At 40.3% G+C, this 16,916-nt stretch overlaps 1 protein-coding gene across 1 annotated transcript in view; it reads left to right on the top strand.

Annotated features, from left to right (window-relative positions):
• Nucleotides 1-16,916, top strand: part of DNAAF11 (dynein axonemal assembly factor 11) — a gene marked incomplete at its 3' end in the record, with an annotated part of 84,326 nt that overhangs the window by 28,903 nt on the left and 38,507 nt on the right. The window contains exons 5-8 of the mRNA XM_081266375.1: nucleotides 2,630-2,859; nucleotides 8,449-8,640; nucleotides 11,179-11,256; nucleotides 13,892-13,957. Of these exons, the coding sequence (XP_081122501.1) occupies nucleotides 2,630-2,859; nucleotides 8,449-8,640; nucleotides 11,179-11,256; nucleotides 13,892-13,957 (566 nt within the window). The remainder of the gene's footprint in view (nucleotides 1-2,629; nucleotides 2,860-8,448; nucleotides 8,641-11,178; nucleotides 11,257-13,891; nucleotides 13,958-16,916) is intronic.

Below are 16,916 nucleotides of genomic sequence, written 5' to 3'. Positions count from 1 at the left end.
TAGCAGCCACATGAAGAGGTGTGAGGAGAGTCAGCCCTTCCAAGCATTCTTTCCCCAGTGTCTGGGCCACTCCAGGCAGGAAGTAGTCACTGTGGCCTTGTGGAAAAGAGGGGTGTGAGCAGACAGCGGCTCTGCCTCCTTTCCCACTGCCTGCAAGGTCGTTCCCCTTGTGTAGGCCTGGATGAGAATTCCCACACAGAGGAGTTCTGGGAGGACCCAGCCAGGCTCAATTCTTCTTTTCTTTGCTGCAGCAAAGCACAACCTTGAACAAACAGTAAGTGTGGACACTACCTCTGTCACTAACAGCAGGTGTGGACACTACCTCTGTGCTGTGGGATCAGGAGTAAAGAAAGGTCAAGGAATACTGGAATGCTCAACGAAAGACTTCATTCCTGCTCACCATCACCTCTGAAATCAAAAGTGAATTTGATTTGTAGGAAACTTAGGCCAATTTCAAAGATGTCCTAATGGAAGTCATCAAGCAGACTGAGGTCCCTGAGTAGGTGCTGGGGCACAGTCCCAAATCTGATATCAACTCAGCATGAGGTCTTTTGTTTCCTGTCTGTAAGGTGCCAGGGGGCATTTGTCATCATCCTTTAGAATCCTCAGCCTAATTAAATCAATAGTTATTTAAACCAAGTATAAAGACAGATTGTAAATTAAATAAATACATAAATAAATGTACTCCATATTTGAGTAAGAGATATCACCTTTACTCCGAATGGTCATTAAAATCCCAGGTGAAAGAAGTTAATTTTTTTTAGAATTTTCCAAATTGTTATAAAATTATACACTTATATACAATATGTATATATTTGTGGTATTTAAGTATGTTATTTGTATAGTATATCAACACTTACATATTAATACTTATATTTTATGTGTATTATAGATATGTATTACATTTATACGATTAATAAATTTTTTATTGGGAATTTTTCAAATGATTACATCCTAACCCTAGCTTAAACTATGTTAATTTAAGTTTGTGGATCACAAGTATCACCTTAAGGAATAGGTTTTATGGGAGGCACTGAGGAAGAAAATTCACCAAATTTTATTTATACCATTTGCATGTATAAGTATCTAATCACGAATCCCACTATTATATATAATTATAATGCACCAATAAAAAATACAATGCAAAAAAAGGAAAAGGTTTTATTAAATTTATAATTGTGACCTCATCTTACATTGAAGGGTGCTAGAAGAAGTCTGTTTCTCTACGTGGTGGTGTCAGTTTCTGATTTTCCTCAAGTCTCCTTTATGAAACTCTGCTTTAGAAGTGTGTTTTAGAGCTAAATATTAGAGGAAAGCCAGAAAATATCATACTTTTTCATTACAGATAGAGAAAACTGTGTAACTGATCATGTTTTGCTAGTTTGCTTTGATTGCTGAGTGTTTTAGAACCTAATCTCCAGCCAATCTGCAGCAACCATGTGTGTTCTTATTTTAAATTATTTTTTCCAAATCTGCACATTACAATTTGATTTATAATTTAACTTATCTCAGTAGTTTTTTATTTTATATTTCACTACATTTTCTGTTTTCTTTTCTTTTTTTTCCTTTGAATTCCTTTTGTAACAAATTAACACAAATTTAGTGGCTTAAAACAGTACAGATTTATCTTATAGTTCTGGAGGTCAGAAGTCCAAAATGGTTTTACTGGACTAAATTCAAGGTGTTGACAGGGCTCTTTCTTTGGAGGCTTCAGGAAAATCCCTTTCTTTGCCCTTTTCAGCATCTCAAAGGCATCTACATTTCTGAGCTGTGGAAAGCCAGCAATGTATCACCTCCACATCTCTCCCAACTCCGACCCTGACACTTCTGCCTTCTTCTTTTAATTATAAGGACTCTGTCATTCTTATAAGGGTCAGCCTGCCATCTGAAATCTTTAAGTCAATCATGTCTGCAGTCCTTCTTGCCATGTGAGATAACCTTTGCTGGAGCTACAATGTGGACTTTTCTGGGGAACCATCATCTGCCTGGCACATCTTTCCCTACCTTAATCTTTTTGTAGAATGAGGCTAAGCAAATAAATGGATATCTTAAACTGAGAGCTTTGTCTTTTCAGATTTTAGTTGGTGTCTTGTTTTAATATTTTAATTTATAAAATTATAAAAATACCAGAGGGATACATTGACTATAACAATAGTTTACTCTGTATCTTATTGTCAAGGGTAGAACATGGGCTCATTTGTATTGAGCTCAGTTTGGTGAAGATTCAAGGTCTTGATTGTAGAGAGCATTTGGGAAGTGTCATTGTTTTGCTTTGGAGCTGCAATTTGGTTTAAGTATTCAAATCTTTAATATAGTGAATAGTTATAAATTAATATCAATATTTTGAGAGCTTTGCATTAATTCCCAAGTGTGACAGAAGGACTGTTTATTATTAATACCAGTGAAGGTGCTTTATAAACTGGTAATTGTATGAAACAAACATTGATTTAGAGGAGTGTTTCTGATATTTTGTATTAATTACTTTGTATTAATTCTCTATCACTATGCTACACTTATTATTTCTAATTTCAAGATATTTTATTCAGAATCATTGTGGGTTTCATTTGCATTCCTACTTTTGAATAATTGTGCTTTGTTGTTGTTGTTTTGTTTTGTTTTTTTATTGAAGTGGCTGGATGGCAAAGAAATAGAGCGTTCAGAAAGGATCCAGGCATTGCAAAACTATCCAGTGGTTGAGCAGCAAGTCCGAGAGCAGGAAAAAGCTTACTGCCTCAGAAGAGCCAAAGACAAAGAGGAGGCCCAGAGGAAGCTGGAGGAGCAGCAGGACAAGGAAGACAGGAGGAAGCGGAGGGACCCGGGCTTTGACGGGCGTTGGTACACAGACATCCACACTGCTCCGTAGGTCAATCCCGAGTTTGCTTCTAGTTAAGTCTTATTAGGCCAGCCATCTGTGTCCTCTCCCCAAGGTGTTCACAGTACCACTTACATTGCAGAAGATTAATTTGAAGAATAAAGTATGATATAATTTTGGAGGGGGAAGTGGAACATCCCATAGTTCATGACAGTTCTAGGAGGCTCTCTTCCCTTAGAGAAAAGTGTCTCTTCTAACTAGCAACTTTAATTTGCATCTAAAATTATCCTCAGAGAAATCTGTATAAAAGATGTACAGGAAAAATGAATTAACAGGTGTATTTTGATTTATAAAGTAGGAATATCTTAGAAAAGTTAAATGCAAATCACGTGCTTATAAATTGAATAATTCTGATTGCATCACAAAACATTCTGTTTTGTGAATTATATAATGAATATACTTTTAATGAGATTAATAACCCTCTAATTGATCTTTTTTTATGAATCTGAATTTTTCATGCTATTTAAGTGAATTGAAACTGTAGTCAGTTGATTGGATTCCATACAGTGAAAGCTTTAAATATTTAGATAACAGATTCTCTTATAACTTAGAAAATATGATTATAAAATATTTCAGAGATAGACAAATGTCTTAAAAGTAATTAGATAGGAAGCTATAATTCCACTACCCAAGTTGATAAATGACAATTGTTTATGTTTGCTTTGCATCTTTTTGAAAGAACAGTGAAATGCCATTAAGAGAGTTATAAGCGTGCTGAGAATCCAGTTCTTTCCTTCAGGTGTCTCCCATCCTGAATTTGGTATATATTTGATATACATTGACCTCATTATATTTTTGATGCCCTTAAAACATGATTCTGGCTCTTTAAACAAGAGCAGTTTGTGAGTGAGTGTGCATGTATTTGGTATGAATGGCATCTTTCTGTAGCTTTGCTTTTCATTCAACATGTTTTTGAGATCTATGCCGAAGAAGACAGGTGAAACTAATTCATTCATCCTAATTATGGAATAACAAACATTTCATTGGATGAATAAATTCTAATTTATTCTAGAGATAATATTCAAAATATTTAGCAGCCAGTGGTTCTCTGGCCCTGGCAGATCAGAATGCACACGGCTTTAACAGACTGAGGCCCTCCCAGTGAGTGCCAGCTGAGCAGCCCTGGAGCAGCTGTCCCTCTGTGCATGGTCACTTGCATTGTTTTAAAATATGGTTAACAAAGTTTGTTATTAAATAGCACCTAATTTTTTAACCTAATTGGCATTTGTATAATTAGAATGAATTTGAATTATCTTCTCATATGTTTATATCCATCCATATTTCCTCCATCCTTGTCTTTTGCTTATATTAAATAAGTTGCAAGTTTTTTCTTCCTGATTTATAGTTTTTTAATGTTCTGAATACAAATTCTTTACACATATCTTCTCCCAGTCTATCTTGTGTCTTTAATTATAAATACTTCTACTTGTAGAATTAAAAAATATGAATATACTCAAACTTATTTTTTCCTTATTTTTAATGGAATTTTCCTTAACCCCCAGTGTCATCTCTGACTATCTGGAATGAGCCTTTGTTGGCACTGAGGGTAGGGTGCTCCATGCTCCCTGGATAGGAAGCCCGGAGCTCCTCACCACTTATTAAGATGCTCTTTTCCCCACTAATAAGAAGTGTCGTCCTCACCAGGTCGTTCTAAACCTGTGTTTATGGGTGTACTTCTGGTGCCCCTTGGCTGCTGCATAGCAGCCCCTCCACTTGATTTGAATTTCTCTAAATATGTAATGAATCTTGTATTTGATAGGAGATACTCTCATTTTTTCAAGATGATCTTGGCTGATCTTCGTTCTTTACCCTTCTGCATGAATTTTAGCATCCACTAATCAAATTTCCCCCAAACCCCTAGTGGAACTTTAACTGGAATTGCTTTTAATTTAATTAGCGCAAAGTTGACATCTTCATGGTATTGATTCTTTCCTTGCTGAACTTTGGAATTGTTCTTTATTTATTTAGATCTTCTTTTGAGTCTTTCACTAAGGTTTTAAATTTTCCATATAAAGGTATTACATCATCTTTCATTAGATTTATTCCTAAGAATCTTGTAGAATAGAATAAAAAATATAATTGGTTTTTTCTGATGTATAAAGAGACAAATGATTTCTGGATACTGATGCTGTATTAAACAGTCTTGCTGACCTCCTTAAAAGTTGCAGTAGCCTATAGGATAACCTGAGTTTTCTGTGTTAAAAAATGAAACTACATAGTTTATAAATAGCAACTTTAAAAAAGTTTTTCAATCCTTCTGCTTCCGCTTTATTATTATTATTATTTTTTATGGTATCCAGGAAGATCTTCAATATGGGATAGAATAACAGAAGTAAGAAGGGGTATCAGTATTTCATTCCCAACTTTAAAAAAAAAAATACTTTGGGGTGTGGTGGCTCAGTGGTTGAGTGCTTGCCTAGCAGGTATGAGGCACTGGGTTTGATCCTCAGCACCACATATAAATAAATAAATAAATAAATAAATAAATAAATAAATAAATGTATTGTGCCCATCTATAACCAAAAAAAAAAATTTTAAAAAACCATTTTCAATTCCTTGTCATTAAGTAAAATGATTTCTTTGTAGTTTGGTAAAGTTTCCTTTATGCAGTACTGGGGATTGAGGCCAGGGCCTCCCACAGGGAAGGCAAGCCTTCTACCACTGAGGTACATCCACAGTCTATTTTTGTATTTTATTTTATTTTTCAGACAAGGTCTCACTAAGTTGTCAGGGCTGTCCTCGAATCTGCTGACTTCCTGTCTTAGCCCCCAGAGTAACTGGCATGAAGATTTTTAATCATAACGTACATTGGATTTTTATTGAATGCATTCCCTATATCTATTGAGACAATTATGTTTTACTGTTAATGTGTTGAATCACATTAATAGATTTTCAAATATCAAATTATCCTTGAATTTCTAGAATATATATACTTTATCCATAATATGTTTATTACTGCATTTTTACATTAATTTTGTCATTACCTTATTGATGTGTTTGAGCCTGTGTTCATGAGTTTATACTATTAGGTCCTTTTCTCACTGTATTTTTTCCTGGTTGTTTTGCTTCAAGGTTATAGTAGGCACATACATTTATTGGGGATTACTTGCAAATCTTGGTTTATAAAAACTCACACAAATTGAAATTCATCCTTTCCTTGTATTTTAGTAGAAACTTGTAGCTGGGCTTCTTGCAGATGCTTATCTGCTTCCCCCGCAAGGCTGGCTGGTCCTTCACCACCTTCACCCCATCCAGCCCATAGGAGCAAAGCCTGAGTGTTCTGGAGGGGCCTCCCTGGACTAGTGAGTCATTGGCTAGCTAGGGAGGAGCAGCAGGGTGTTCCTCTTCCCAGGATAGAGATGTTGATACTTAAGCACCAAAAGCACCTCTCCCTCTGAAGGGCATCAGTGGGAACACTCACACTGAGAGCATTTCTCAGGCCAAGGGTCTGAGACTGTCCCACAGGCCAAGTGCAAGTGATGGAAGGAGCCAGGTGGGACTGTTGTAAAGGGTGACGACGGTAAGAAACTGTGAGGTGAATCTCCAGTGGCATAAGCTGAGGAGTTGTCACAGGAGTTGACCAGCCAGGCGGTCCATTGACTGTTTTTGACAGGGGGCAATGCCTGGAGGACTCTCCTGGTTTGTCTAAGAACAACCAAGCTGCTGGCAAGGCAGAGAAGCCAGTGTTGGGCACCAGCCCCAGAGAGAGCAGCAATGGAGAGGTTGTAACAGCAGTGGCCACAGGAAAGATGCTCACCAACTTCCCCCATCCATCCTGCTAAGCCTAGACCCGGAAGGCAGGGGAACCCAAAGACCCCAGTGAGCTAGGACACAGGAGTAAGGAATAGAGGAGCAGTGAGGGGTGGAGTAGCCAGTAGGCATCTCCCAGGGCCAGGTGGAGGGGCAGGGGTTGTTGGGAGAGGGAGGTAAGTCTGAAGCTTTCCTTAAACTGTGTATCTTTGAATACCTTTTAGCGGACATGAGACTCTTGTTGAGAGTGCAGATAGGACTGTGGGATCTGCGAATGGTTGAGAAGAAGGTTCTGAGAAAGCAGGTTTGGAGGGGGTGGTCAAAGGGGATTTTTTTTTCTTCAAACCCTGATGTGCTTGGTCCGCTCCATCCATCAGTCAGCTACGTGTATTATGTGTGTTTTGCCTTTGAAGATTTATGTTTCTTAGCTGACATTTCTGATAGTTTTTCTTAAATTCAGTTATTTTTTTCTAGTTTTTTTTTCCTACTGTTATTTTAGATTGCAAAGGTGAAAGTAGACCAAGTAGTCACTTTCCAGGAAGAAGTCACTTAAGTAAGGTTCCAATATTTTAGTAACAATTAGCTAGAATATTAGATCCCCTTCATAGATTGTTTTCAATACCATAAAGAATTATAGAAAGTGTCTATTTTCAGTGATTTATATTATTTTACTTATTAAGATACCTTATTGCATTTTATAATATGTAAAGAATCTAAGCATAATTTTATTCAATAATCTATTTATAGTATTTAAATTTCATGTTCCAATGTTTTGGGATAATCCCTTGAAAAAACATCTTAGTTCACCTCAGATCATCCAAGCAAACTTCTTATGTTATCTCATTTCAGTAAAAACAACAAAATCAATATTTACTGAGTACTTATTATTTGAAATACTTGGTAATAAAAGCTTCAGGTAACTTTTTCACTTAATATCAGTTTCTAACAGAGTATATATTCCAGGAAGAGGCAAGAGATCATACCCAGTGTACATTGTTGGAACGAGGTCACTTTCCCTCCACTAGAATAGACTCATCTCCTGACAGCAGTGTCCTGCTCTGTCTTTTCTGGAACCCTGTCTCTGATGCCTGGCACTCAGGAGATCCCCAACAAATATTTCTTGAGCTTGTGTTGAATGGATGCTAATATCACATGTAATACCCATTCAGTGATGTATAGAGACAATGTTTGATTCTCGGACAGTCCACAAATGGGGATAAAAGAGAAATCAGAGAACCATCACCATATTAAAGTCATAAAATCAGAAGTTAACCCTGAAAAATAAAGCAAGCAGAGGCCACACCACAGAAATCCTTGTGTTTCCCTCAAGAAAATTTTGGAGGTAGAAGATCATTAAAGGACCCGGAGGTAATGTGAGCAGGCACTTGGAGCAGCATGGGAGGGTGGCGCTGATGGCTGCAGCTCTGCAGGAGAGGTGATGGCTCGGCTCAGTGACGCTTGCCTATCATCAGAACCCCTGCAAAATACGCAAGGATACCTGGGCCCTACTACAGATTTACTGAAGGCACTGTGATGGGGGCCAGGCAGCTAGATTGTTTAACAAGGCCTCCCAGGTAGCACATCACCAGGACCATGAGCCCTCGAATCTGATACAACATGTTCTGAGGATAGAGGACCAGGGCCTGTCTCAGTGCTGTGAAAGTATGTCCTCCAACTTGGCTTAGACCCTCTGAGACACACTGTCAGTCAAAGGCAACATGCTGATGAGGAAAAATAGGTGTATAAGATACAAGGGCAGCATTAAGGGTGAAACTCATAGCTCCAGTTTTGGTCTTACGTGCTCCGTATTTATTGGACTTTCCTAGCCCATCTTCTTCAGAGACCATAGACCACTTCCAGGCACCAGAAACACAAGAAGAGGAATACAACAAAAAGAAATTAAATGAAAGTGAAGATGACCTGGAATTCTGGAATAAACCTTCCTTGTATACTCCAGAATCTAGATTGGAAACTCTTAGACATGTGGAAAAACAACGAAAAGATCAGGAAAAATTAAGGTATTCCATTTTTTCCCTTATCACCAAGAGTTTGGCAACACTCTTACATTATATTTTCACAATTACACATTATTTTATCCATCAGGTGTTAAGCCTTTGTTAGCTCTCACACAAAGATTTTGCTTTTCCTACACACAGCATTTTATTGAATTGTATTGACTTACATTCATTAACATCTAAATACCTTCTTTAGAACATCACAATTTATGAAATTTCAGGTTTTATTTGTATGTCTTTAGCTTTTTAAACCATTTATATGTATCTGCTAAGTATGGGTTAGGTTAGAAATACTCGTTATCATGGTACGGAGGAAAATGTTGTTTTGTGAGACGAATGAGCTCCTTTGAGTCTATTCTATTAATTTTCAAAATGAAGAATTAAAATTACTTTTATTTTTTATTTTTATGTTATAACTTTTTAGGATATTTAACAGTATGATTCCACTTTTGATGTGTTTAGATAAACTTTGATGATTTGCTAGAAGTTAGGATGCTTAAGCTGTTATTTTCAGAGTACTTTTTCCGAAGATAGACCTGACCTGTGTCATTCTATTTCACGTGATTGCTTAAGTCTAATGCGTAAAATATTTTTAAATGACTTTTAAAAATATCACTTCTGGGAATACTTGTAATGCACAAGCTTGAGAATATGATCAATTAGTTCTGAAATATAGTAATCTACATGGCAATGAGATGAATTAGACACTATATATCCCCTATGATTATCAACTAAAAGCAACTAGAAGGATTTAGAAATCTCTTCTGCTTTCATAAAGCTTTTTCATTAGTAAGAAACATAGGATGGTGCAACAGTAGAGAATCATGTTTTATATAAATCACTTATTTTTAAAACATGGCATTTTGTATGTAGAGAGGTCACCATTGCTCTGGGAAGAGCACTGGAATAACATCAGAAAATGTTGTGACCTGGTCACTGGTTCTCTCTGTGATGTTGGCAAGTACCTTCCTTCTCATTTGTTAAGCAAGGCTTATTCCACCTGTTTTACCACCCACTGTGCTGTTAAGAGAATCAGATAAACCCTCTGCAGACTTCAGAGTCACTTGAAACAGAATGTGTGTATGTGGTATTTCTAACATATCTACCCCGTTCCACATGCACACACGTGTGCATGCACATGTTTATGTGTGTGTGTGTGTGTGTGTGGGGGGGTGATCTGTATAGTATTGAGCCTGAAATCAGCAGAATTGTTTTTCTCTCTGATACCTAAAAGAGCTGGGCTGAGCTGGATGGAGGGATGAATCCCTCTGCTTAGTGGACCATAGTCTGCCTAATCCATGGGCCCGTGGACATGTGGCTCTTTGGTCGCCTGGTATTTTCACCAGCTGGGGAAAGGCAGGGACCAGGCCAGCCACTCATCCTAATTCTGCTCTTGTCCAGAGAGTGTCGGGTGAAGCCAGATATTTCTGGATACCCTTTAATTGTCCTGAGTCATTGAAATAGTAGCTTAATTAGATCTGGAGGCTCAGTTTAAGATGCAGAAGAATGTGAGTGAATTTTTAAATAAAGTTGGCTGACGCAGAATCTCTATTAAAAGGACAATAGAAATTCAAGGCCAACAATTGCCTACAATCCCATCATCTCAACAAATTTTTCCATTTCATCTTCTAGATCTTGTCCACGTGTGCCTATTGAAGTTTTTAAAAATATTTTTTTCAGTAATTTTTTAAAATAAAAATAACAGACTAAATTTACTTCACGTATTCCATAAATATTCTCCTTTCTGCTCTTTCCTTTTCCTTCTCTCCCGAAGTTAACAGACTTGGGTCAATGCCACCACACATTTTCCTCCTTCTATAATTGTGTAAGTCATCTCTGCAAATGTAGGACTTGGGGTCTTTAAAAAACAGAAGACTTATATTTTATGTATTTGTTCTAAATACATGGTGAACGCTTTTGTGGGTTGCTATGGAAAGAGCAAACCCAATTTTAATAGCTGTAAGATAGTTCTTAGTGTGAATGTACCATAATGGGCCCAATCATTCCTCCAGTGGTAGATATCCACAATAGTTCTGGGTTTTGCCACAAATACAAATAATGCTGTGAGAAATGTCTTTTTATATAGATCCTATGTAATGGTAATTTTATGTCTGTAGAATGGATTCTACTTGGTGTTTTAAAAATTATACTTTTAACTGAAGCAGAAGCTCTACACACAAATGGAGAATTGACAGTTATCTGGGTAAATCATGCATAAAATAAGACTCATTTAAATATTCATGGGCATTTCATCAAAAAGAGTCTTCTTCCCCCATTCAAATTATCTGGCAAATTGTCTTGGTCACATTTTTGCTTTGCAGATTTAGATACAACCATATAAAAAATCTGGTTTGATTTTTAATTCCCAGCATAGAATTAAAGGAATTGACTTCATAAGTGAATTGTTGGTGTGTTTATATATATGGTCAATTTTTCTTAGACTGTTTCACAAAAACATGTTAATTGATTTTATGCTCTCTTTATTTATTCTCCCTTCCCCACTGCCTCCTGTCCCCACCTATTTTTTCACCCCCTATTAAGTGAAAAAAAGAAGAATGTGAAACCGGCACGGACTTTGATCACTGAAGATGGGAAGGCCCTGAATGTCAATGAGCCCAAGTGCGTGAGGACAGGGCAGGACCTGGGGAGGAAACACTGGTGGGTGGTAGTCACGATGGCTTCAGTGACAGGTTTGCTTTGCTAAGAATAAATTGACCACTCTTAACGAGTTGGCTGAGTCTAGTAATAATGTCATTTTGTGTACACTTAAAAGCCCAACATCTATTATGTTTTCAAGTACATAATTTTCTTGACATCCAGAAAATGACCTTGCCATATGGAATCTTACTTATTTATGTATTCCATGAAACTTTGGACTACATACGATTTTATGCCTGAAAATTGCCACTGTGCTGTTATTGTTTTTATGAATTCTTAAATTCTGCCATGAACAAAGTGGCTGAGAATACTTACAATTCTCCTTTACCTCTACATTATCCTCTGGAACACATCTGCAAAGCATTCGAGAGCCAGGGATAGAAATTGGAATAAATATCTCAATAAACTTAATTAGAGAGGAAAACTATTCAAGCTGGGAATCCTCAAGTCTAATCACATCTGATCTACTCTGTCTGTCTGCAAGTTGGGAAGGAGAACGTGGGCTGAAAGGCCTTGCAGAGCCTAAATGGAGATCAGCCTGTGGACCAGATCTCGTCCGCTTCGTCTCATTAGTCCAAGCCTATTTGCGTCCGTCATCTAATTTGCTGTTATCACCATGAGGGAGGCAGAGTGTGGCGTGGCTCCCGGGCATCGCTCATTCTCGTGGCGATCCTGCATGGTAGGCAGGGTTTCTTTTCCACAGCTCCTAAGCCTGAGCTTGAGAGGTGAAGTGACTCGCCTGAGTTCACATAGCCGTCAGGGGTGAGTCTGATGTGCCACCCGTGCTCACCCAGTTCTGGTGATTGCCGTGGCTGAGTCTCCAGTGCCCACCTCACATGCACCTTCTTTATCCAACAGACAGGAGTGCAGGTCCAGATAGGCCGGGCATTGCAGGCAGGCAACGCTGTGACAGGAGCTGCTTTGTGGAGCTAAAAAGTCCACTGAGACCCCTCTGTGGACCCCCAGTGAGACCACCACTCTTCTCACACTGACCACCATACCTGCCTCTGAAACCAGTGTACTTAGGAAGAGTCCCTGAAGAACCGATTACTCACCATCTCCCTCTACTACTGCCCAGTTCCTCGTGGTCACCCTCCTCCTCGCGGACATTGCCATCACTATATTGATGTAAAATAACAAACATATGACGCAGAGTCCTAGCTTTCCCTTCCACTACCCCCCACCCTAATGTGCCTGGTCTCCCACCATTCTGCCTGTCCCTGAGAAACACCCGCCTGGTGGCTGACCAAAGCCTGGGGTGTGTCCTGGATTCTTCTCTGATCAGTGAGCCTCAGGAGTTCTTCCTTCAGTGAGCCCAGACTCTTGCCGCTCTGCATCGCCTCCTCACTACCACCCTAGGAGAAGCCAGCACTCCCTCTTGCCCAGACAGTTCCGGAAGCTTGTGAAGTAGTGGGCGTGGCTTGTGTGTTGGCCTCCCACAATCTGGTCTTGTCAGTTGAGTGATGCAGCAGCAGGAGGGCACCCCCTCCCTTGCTGAAGGAAAAGCCCTAGAAAGGGCCACTGGACACATTCCCTAACTGTGAAAATCACATGACCACACCTGAGTTCAGGGGGCTGGAAGGTGTAGTCTTCATTCTTTAAGCCACTTGCCTAGGGGTTCTGTTTCCAGGGACAAAGGGGGGGGGCAGAAAGTGAGGATGAACAGCAACCTCTCTGAAAGTGACTTTCAGTGACATTCTCTTAAGGGAGAGTTTTCAAGCTGGCTGGCGGGGGAATTGAGGAACAAGAGTCCACCTAGAAGGGACAGGACATAAAACGGCTCCTGTATGGGACAAGGAATGCACAGGTCATTTGAGACATTGAAGAGGTCTGTATGGCTGGATCTTTGGGAGCTATAAGAGGGCCCGCCCCAGCGACCACTGCTGGCAGCCACATCTGCAGTTGTTTTTTTCCAGACAATTTAGTTTGGGTTCTTAGTTGGATTAGTGAGGTGCTCAAAAGAAAACGGAATTGCTAAGGAATTGTGGGTAGAGTGTTAACAGCGTGGAAGTTCTACCCATGACTCAGTCTAGTCCTGTTGAAAGACCTACAGTCCTGAAATCCTGCCTCTATTTCTTCATCTATAAAATAGAGTAACAAATGACTGGCAGCATGTCCACCTTCCCAGGGCAAAGGAAAGGTCAGTCACAAAAGAAGGGACAAGTGGCAAGGGAAAGAAAGGCGACAGCGCTCTTGAAACCCAAGGAATAGAGTGTCGGATAAAGGACTGCAAATGTCCCATTTAAGTTTCCCTAAATAACTCCAGTGCTGTAGGTGGCTTCCAGCAAACTTGGATGAAATGGGAAAGAAAACTTTAGCCACCAGATGTCTCCATCTCTGCACCAAAGCTAATTTTCTGCATGTCATTTACCTTAAGAGTCTCACATGTAAACGACGTGAAGTAAGTGATTTATTGACATGTTGTACGTTTCTGTTGATACTTAAACATAAATATGGCTATTTTACTGTCCAACTACCAAAGTAGGCTTGTAATTGGAGAATTTCATTAAATTATTATCGAATTTACTCTTGGTTACGTGGTGAGGTCACCAGCACAGTAGCTGAAAGACATTCTCCAAATGTGTTGTCTTTTTAGACTTGACTTCTCTTTGAAAGATGATGAAGAGCGTAACCAGATCATCGTGGACTTGGCAGTCTACAGGTAAACCAGTTCCTTATGCACTCATGGCATTCGCTTGCTTGCATTCTCAGGAGCAGACCTTTGAGTTCTGAAACATTTGGAAATGGAATTTGGTTTGCCACGTGGTTAAATGGAAACGTTCATTTTTCAAGACAGAATTTACTGTAATTTTTTAAAGCATGAAAATGAAAGGAAAAATGAGTGAATCCACAGTCCCATGACTATCAGCTCGGGAACACCCCAGAGTCAAGTGATTCGCAGAGCTTTGCGGTGTTCTGATGCTGCTGCAGTGGGGGACCTCTCTGCTCTTAAGACTGCCACTTCACTTCCATAGTCCTCTGTGTTTTTCCCAAACACTTTGACATAATAATAAGCTGCAGGTGGTCAGGCCCCTCCTCGGGCCCCTGGAGACCTGAGGCTGATCACTGGGGAGCTTGCCTGTCCCTCCTCCTCCCCCTGGTCTCACCCACGCCTTATTCCCCAGGGCAGGTGGCCAGGGTGTCCTGCTTGCCTCTCATCACCACAGCAGAGCATCCTTCCTCTCTTCTTCCTAAGACGCCATGGCTTGACCCTCCGCCCTCAGCCCGTAGTACCCCTCCTTGTCACAAGTCACACTACCTCTGTCCTTGAGGGTCACCTCAGGGTCCACTCACACACATGTCCTCTGCCTGCACTGCTGTCATCCTCAGTGTCCTTGTGACTTGTAGCCTCCTGTCCTCCAGCCACCTGGTCAGATGTCACCTTATGGGGAGGGTGGCCTGCCCCACTGTCTGACTCAAACAGGAGTAGCCCCGCACAGCGCTCTCCCCACCTCTCCTGCTTTGGGTTCCTATCTGACAAATCTACCTGTGTCTTAACAAAGCTGAGGTCAGGACAGGAGCTTTGCTCTGCCTGTTCATCTCCAGCACCGACCTAGTCAGTGCCTGGCACCTCTTGGTGGCACCTCGTGGCCTCCACAAATATGTTAGAATGAGAAACGAGGGCGATCGTGGGGGTCAGTGAGTGTGGGTGAGTGTCACCGGTGACATTAGAGAACGTGCTCTGTTCTACTGAACTTCTCGGTAACCCTGGGAGGGAGGAGGAGCTACTGACCTGGAACTACCCAGGAGGGGTACATTGTCACAGGGTGAGTCTCACCAAAGCAAATCGTGGCTACAGAAGTCAGAACATAAATCCGTAGGTCTTTGCTTGTTTAATGGTAGTAAAATAGGTAGAACATAAACTTCACCTTTTCAACTGTTTCAAAGCACAACTCTGGGTATTTAGTGTATGCCCAATGTTGTATAATCATCAGCATGGTCTAGCTCTGGAATGTTTTCCTTACCCTTAAAGGAAACCCCATATTCTCTAAGCAGTCACTCTTGGTTTCTTGACCAGCTCTGTTTCTTGGATCTGCCTGTTCTGGATAGTTCATATGAATGGAGTCATACAACACGCAGCCTATGTGTGAGTTTCTTTTACTCACCAAAATGTCTTCAGGGTCCATCCCTGTTGTAGCATGTATCAAATACCTCCTTCCTTTTGCTGGCCAAATAGTATTCCATTGTGTGGATAGATGACACATTTCTGTCTATTCATTCACCAGCTGAGGGACATTAGCAGGGTTTTCGGCCCTCGTTTTGTGAGAGGGAGCTGTGTTTCCCACTCCCCATACCCACCAACCACTTGCTGCCTGTCACCTGTTTTTAACGAGTTTCCAGTGCTTTCCCAGCCGCTTCATGTCCTCTAACACTACACCTCCCCAAGCAGCCGTTTCTGTTGGGTTTCGTTAAGTGTTCACGATTCATCCTTTGAACTCCTTTCCACTTTTAGGGTTTTTTTTTTCCTTTTTGCAGTTTAATGGTACACACAGCCCCTTCATTTGTGGCTCTGTTGGCTGCTGTCTATTCAGAAGTAAAAAATTAAAAAAAATTAACAGTTTCCTGTAGGGGCTGGGGCTGGGGCTCAGTGTGAGGCCCTGGGTTCCATCCTCAGCACCACATGAAAAATAAGTAAGTAAATAAAATAAAGGTATGGTGTCCATCCACAACTAATACATATATATTATAAGGTTTCTACAGTGGAAACTTTCCTCTTCCCCAAGTCTGATTTTCGGGGTGGTGTCTTTCTCCTCTATGGTAAAACCCTTCTATTCTCATGATTCTGTCTAATGACTTACATTTAAATTCCTTATTATCTTGGCACATGAGAATGTACATGAAGTTAAATTCATTCAGTCATGTATCCTTCCTGGCTTTACTCAGCATTTATCTGTAGAAACTTAGAGTATGCTGGGCGAGGAGAGACGGTAAGCATATTCTGTATACCGTCAAAGTTCCCCTGTGGCTGGGAGGGTGGATAGTAAGAGACATCTACGAGTCTTACAGAAGGAGAAGAGAGCTCCCAATGCTGTGTGGCTCTGTGGTTGGTGGAGGGGCTGGTCAGGGACGTTGCTGACATGAGCAATGACAACTGAAGTCTGAGAAGGAGCCTGCTCTACAAAGAACTGGTAGAAGATCTCTTCAGACAGAGAAGGGTCCTGCAGATAGGAACAGACGAACACGTTAGGGGGCCCTAACCACGGGCAACATTACACATTAAGTTGTAAGAGACCTTGCTCCTATTTTTATTATTATGAAATTATTTTATGAAATCACATATAGTGCTACTTCATTAAGTATAGATAGGCACCGTGCACATGCCTTCAGGCATTCTTAGGGGGAGGCATGATCAGTAGCTTCACTGTACAGATACGGAAACTGAGGTTTTGAGGGGTTAGGAACTAGAACCCAGGTAAGGAAGCAGGAAGCCATGAAGTCAATTCCCACAAGGCTGTGTGACTCCAAAGCCTGGGCCTGCAACCCCCATATTGACTTACCTGCCTTAATGTTGGTGTTTTTTGAATCATTGCTGTATGTTCTAATGTCCTCTATTTTAAAATATATTACAGATAATTATTCAGTTAAACCACTTATTTCCATGAGTAATGTGAAATGGAGGT

The sequence above is a fragment of the Spermophilus citellus genome (assembly GCF_964194105.1).
Source record: "Spermophilus citellus genome assembly, chromosome: 14".
Classification (NCBI taxonomy): domain Eukaryota; kingdom Metazoa; phylum Chordata; class Mammalia; order Rodentia; family Sciuridae; genus Spermophilus; species Spermophilus citellus.
Note: the sequence above shows the minus strand (reverse complement) of the source record. Positions and strands in the feature narration are given on the sequence as shown.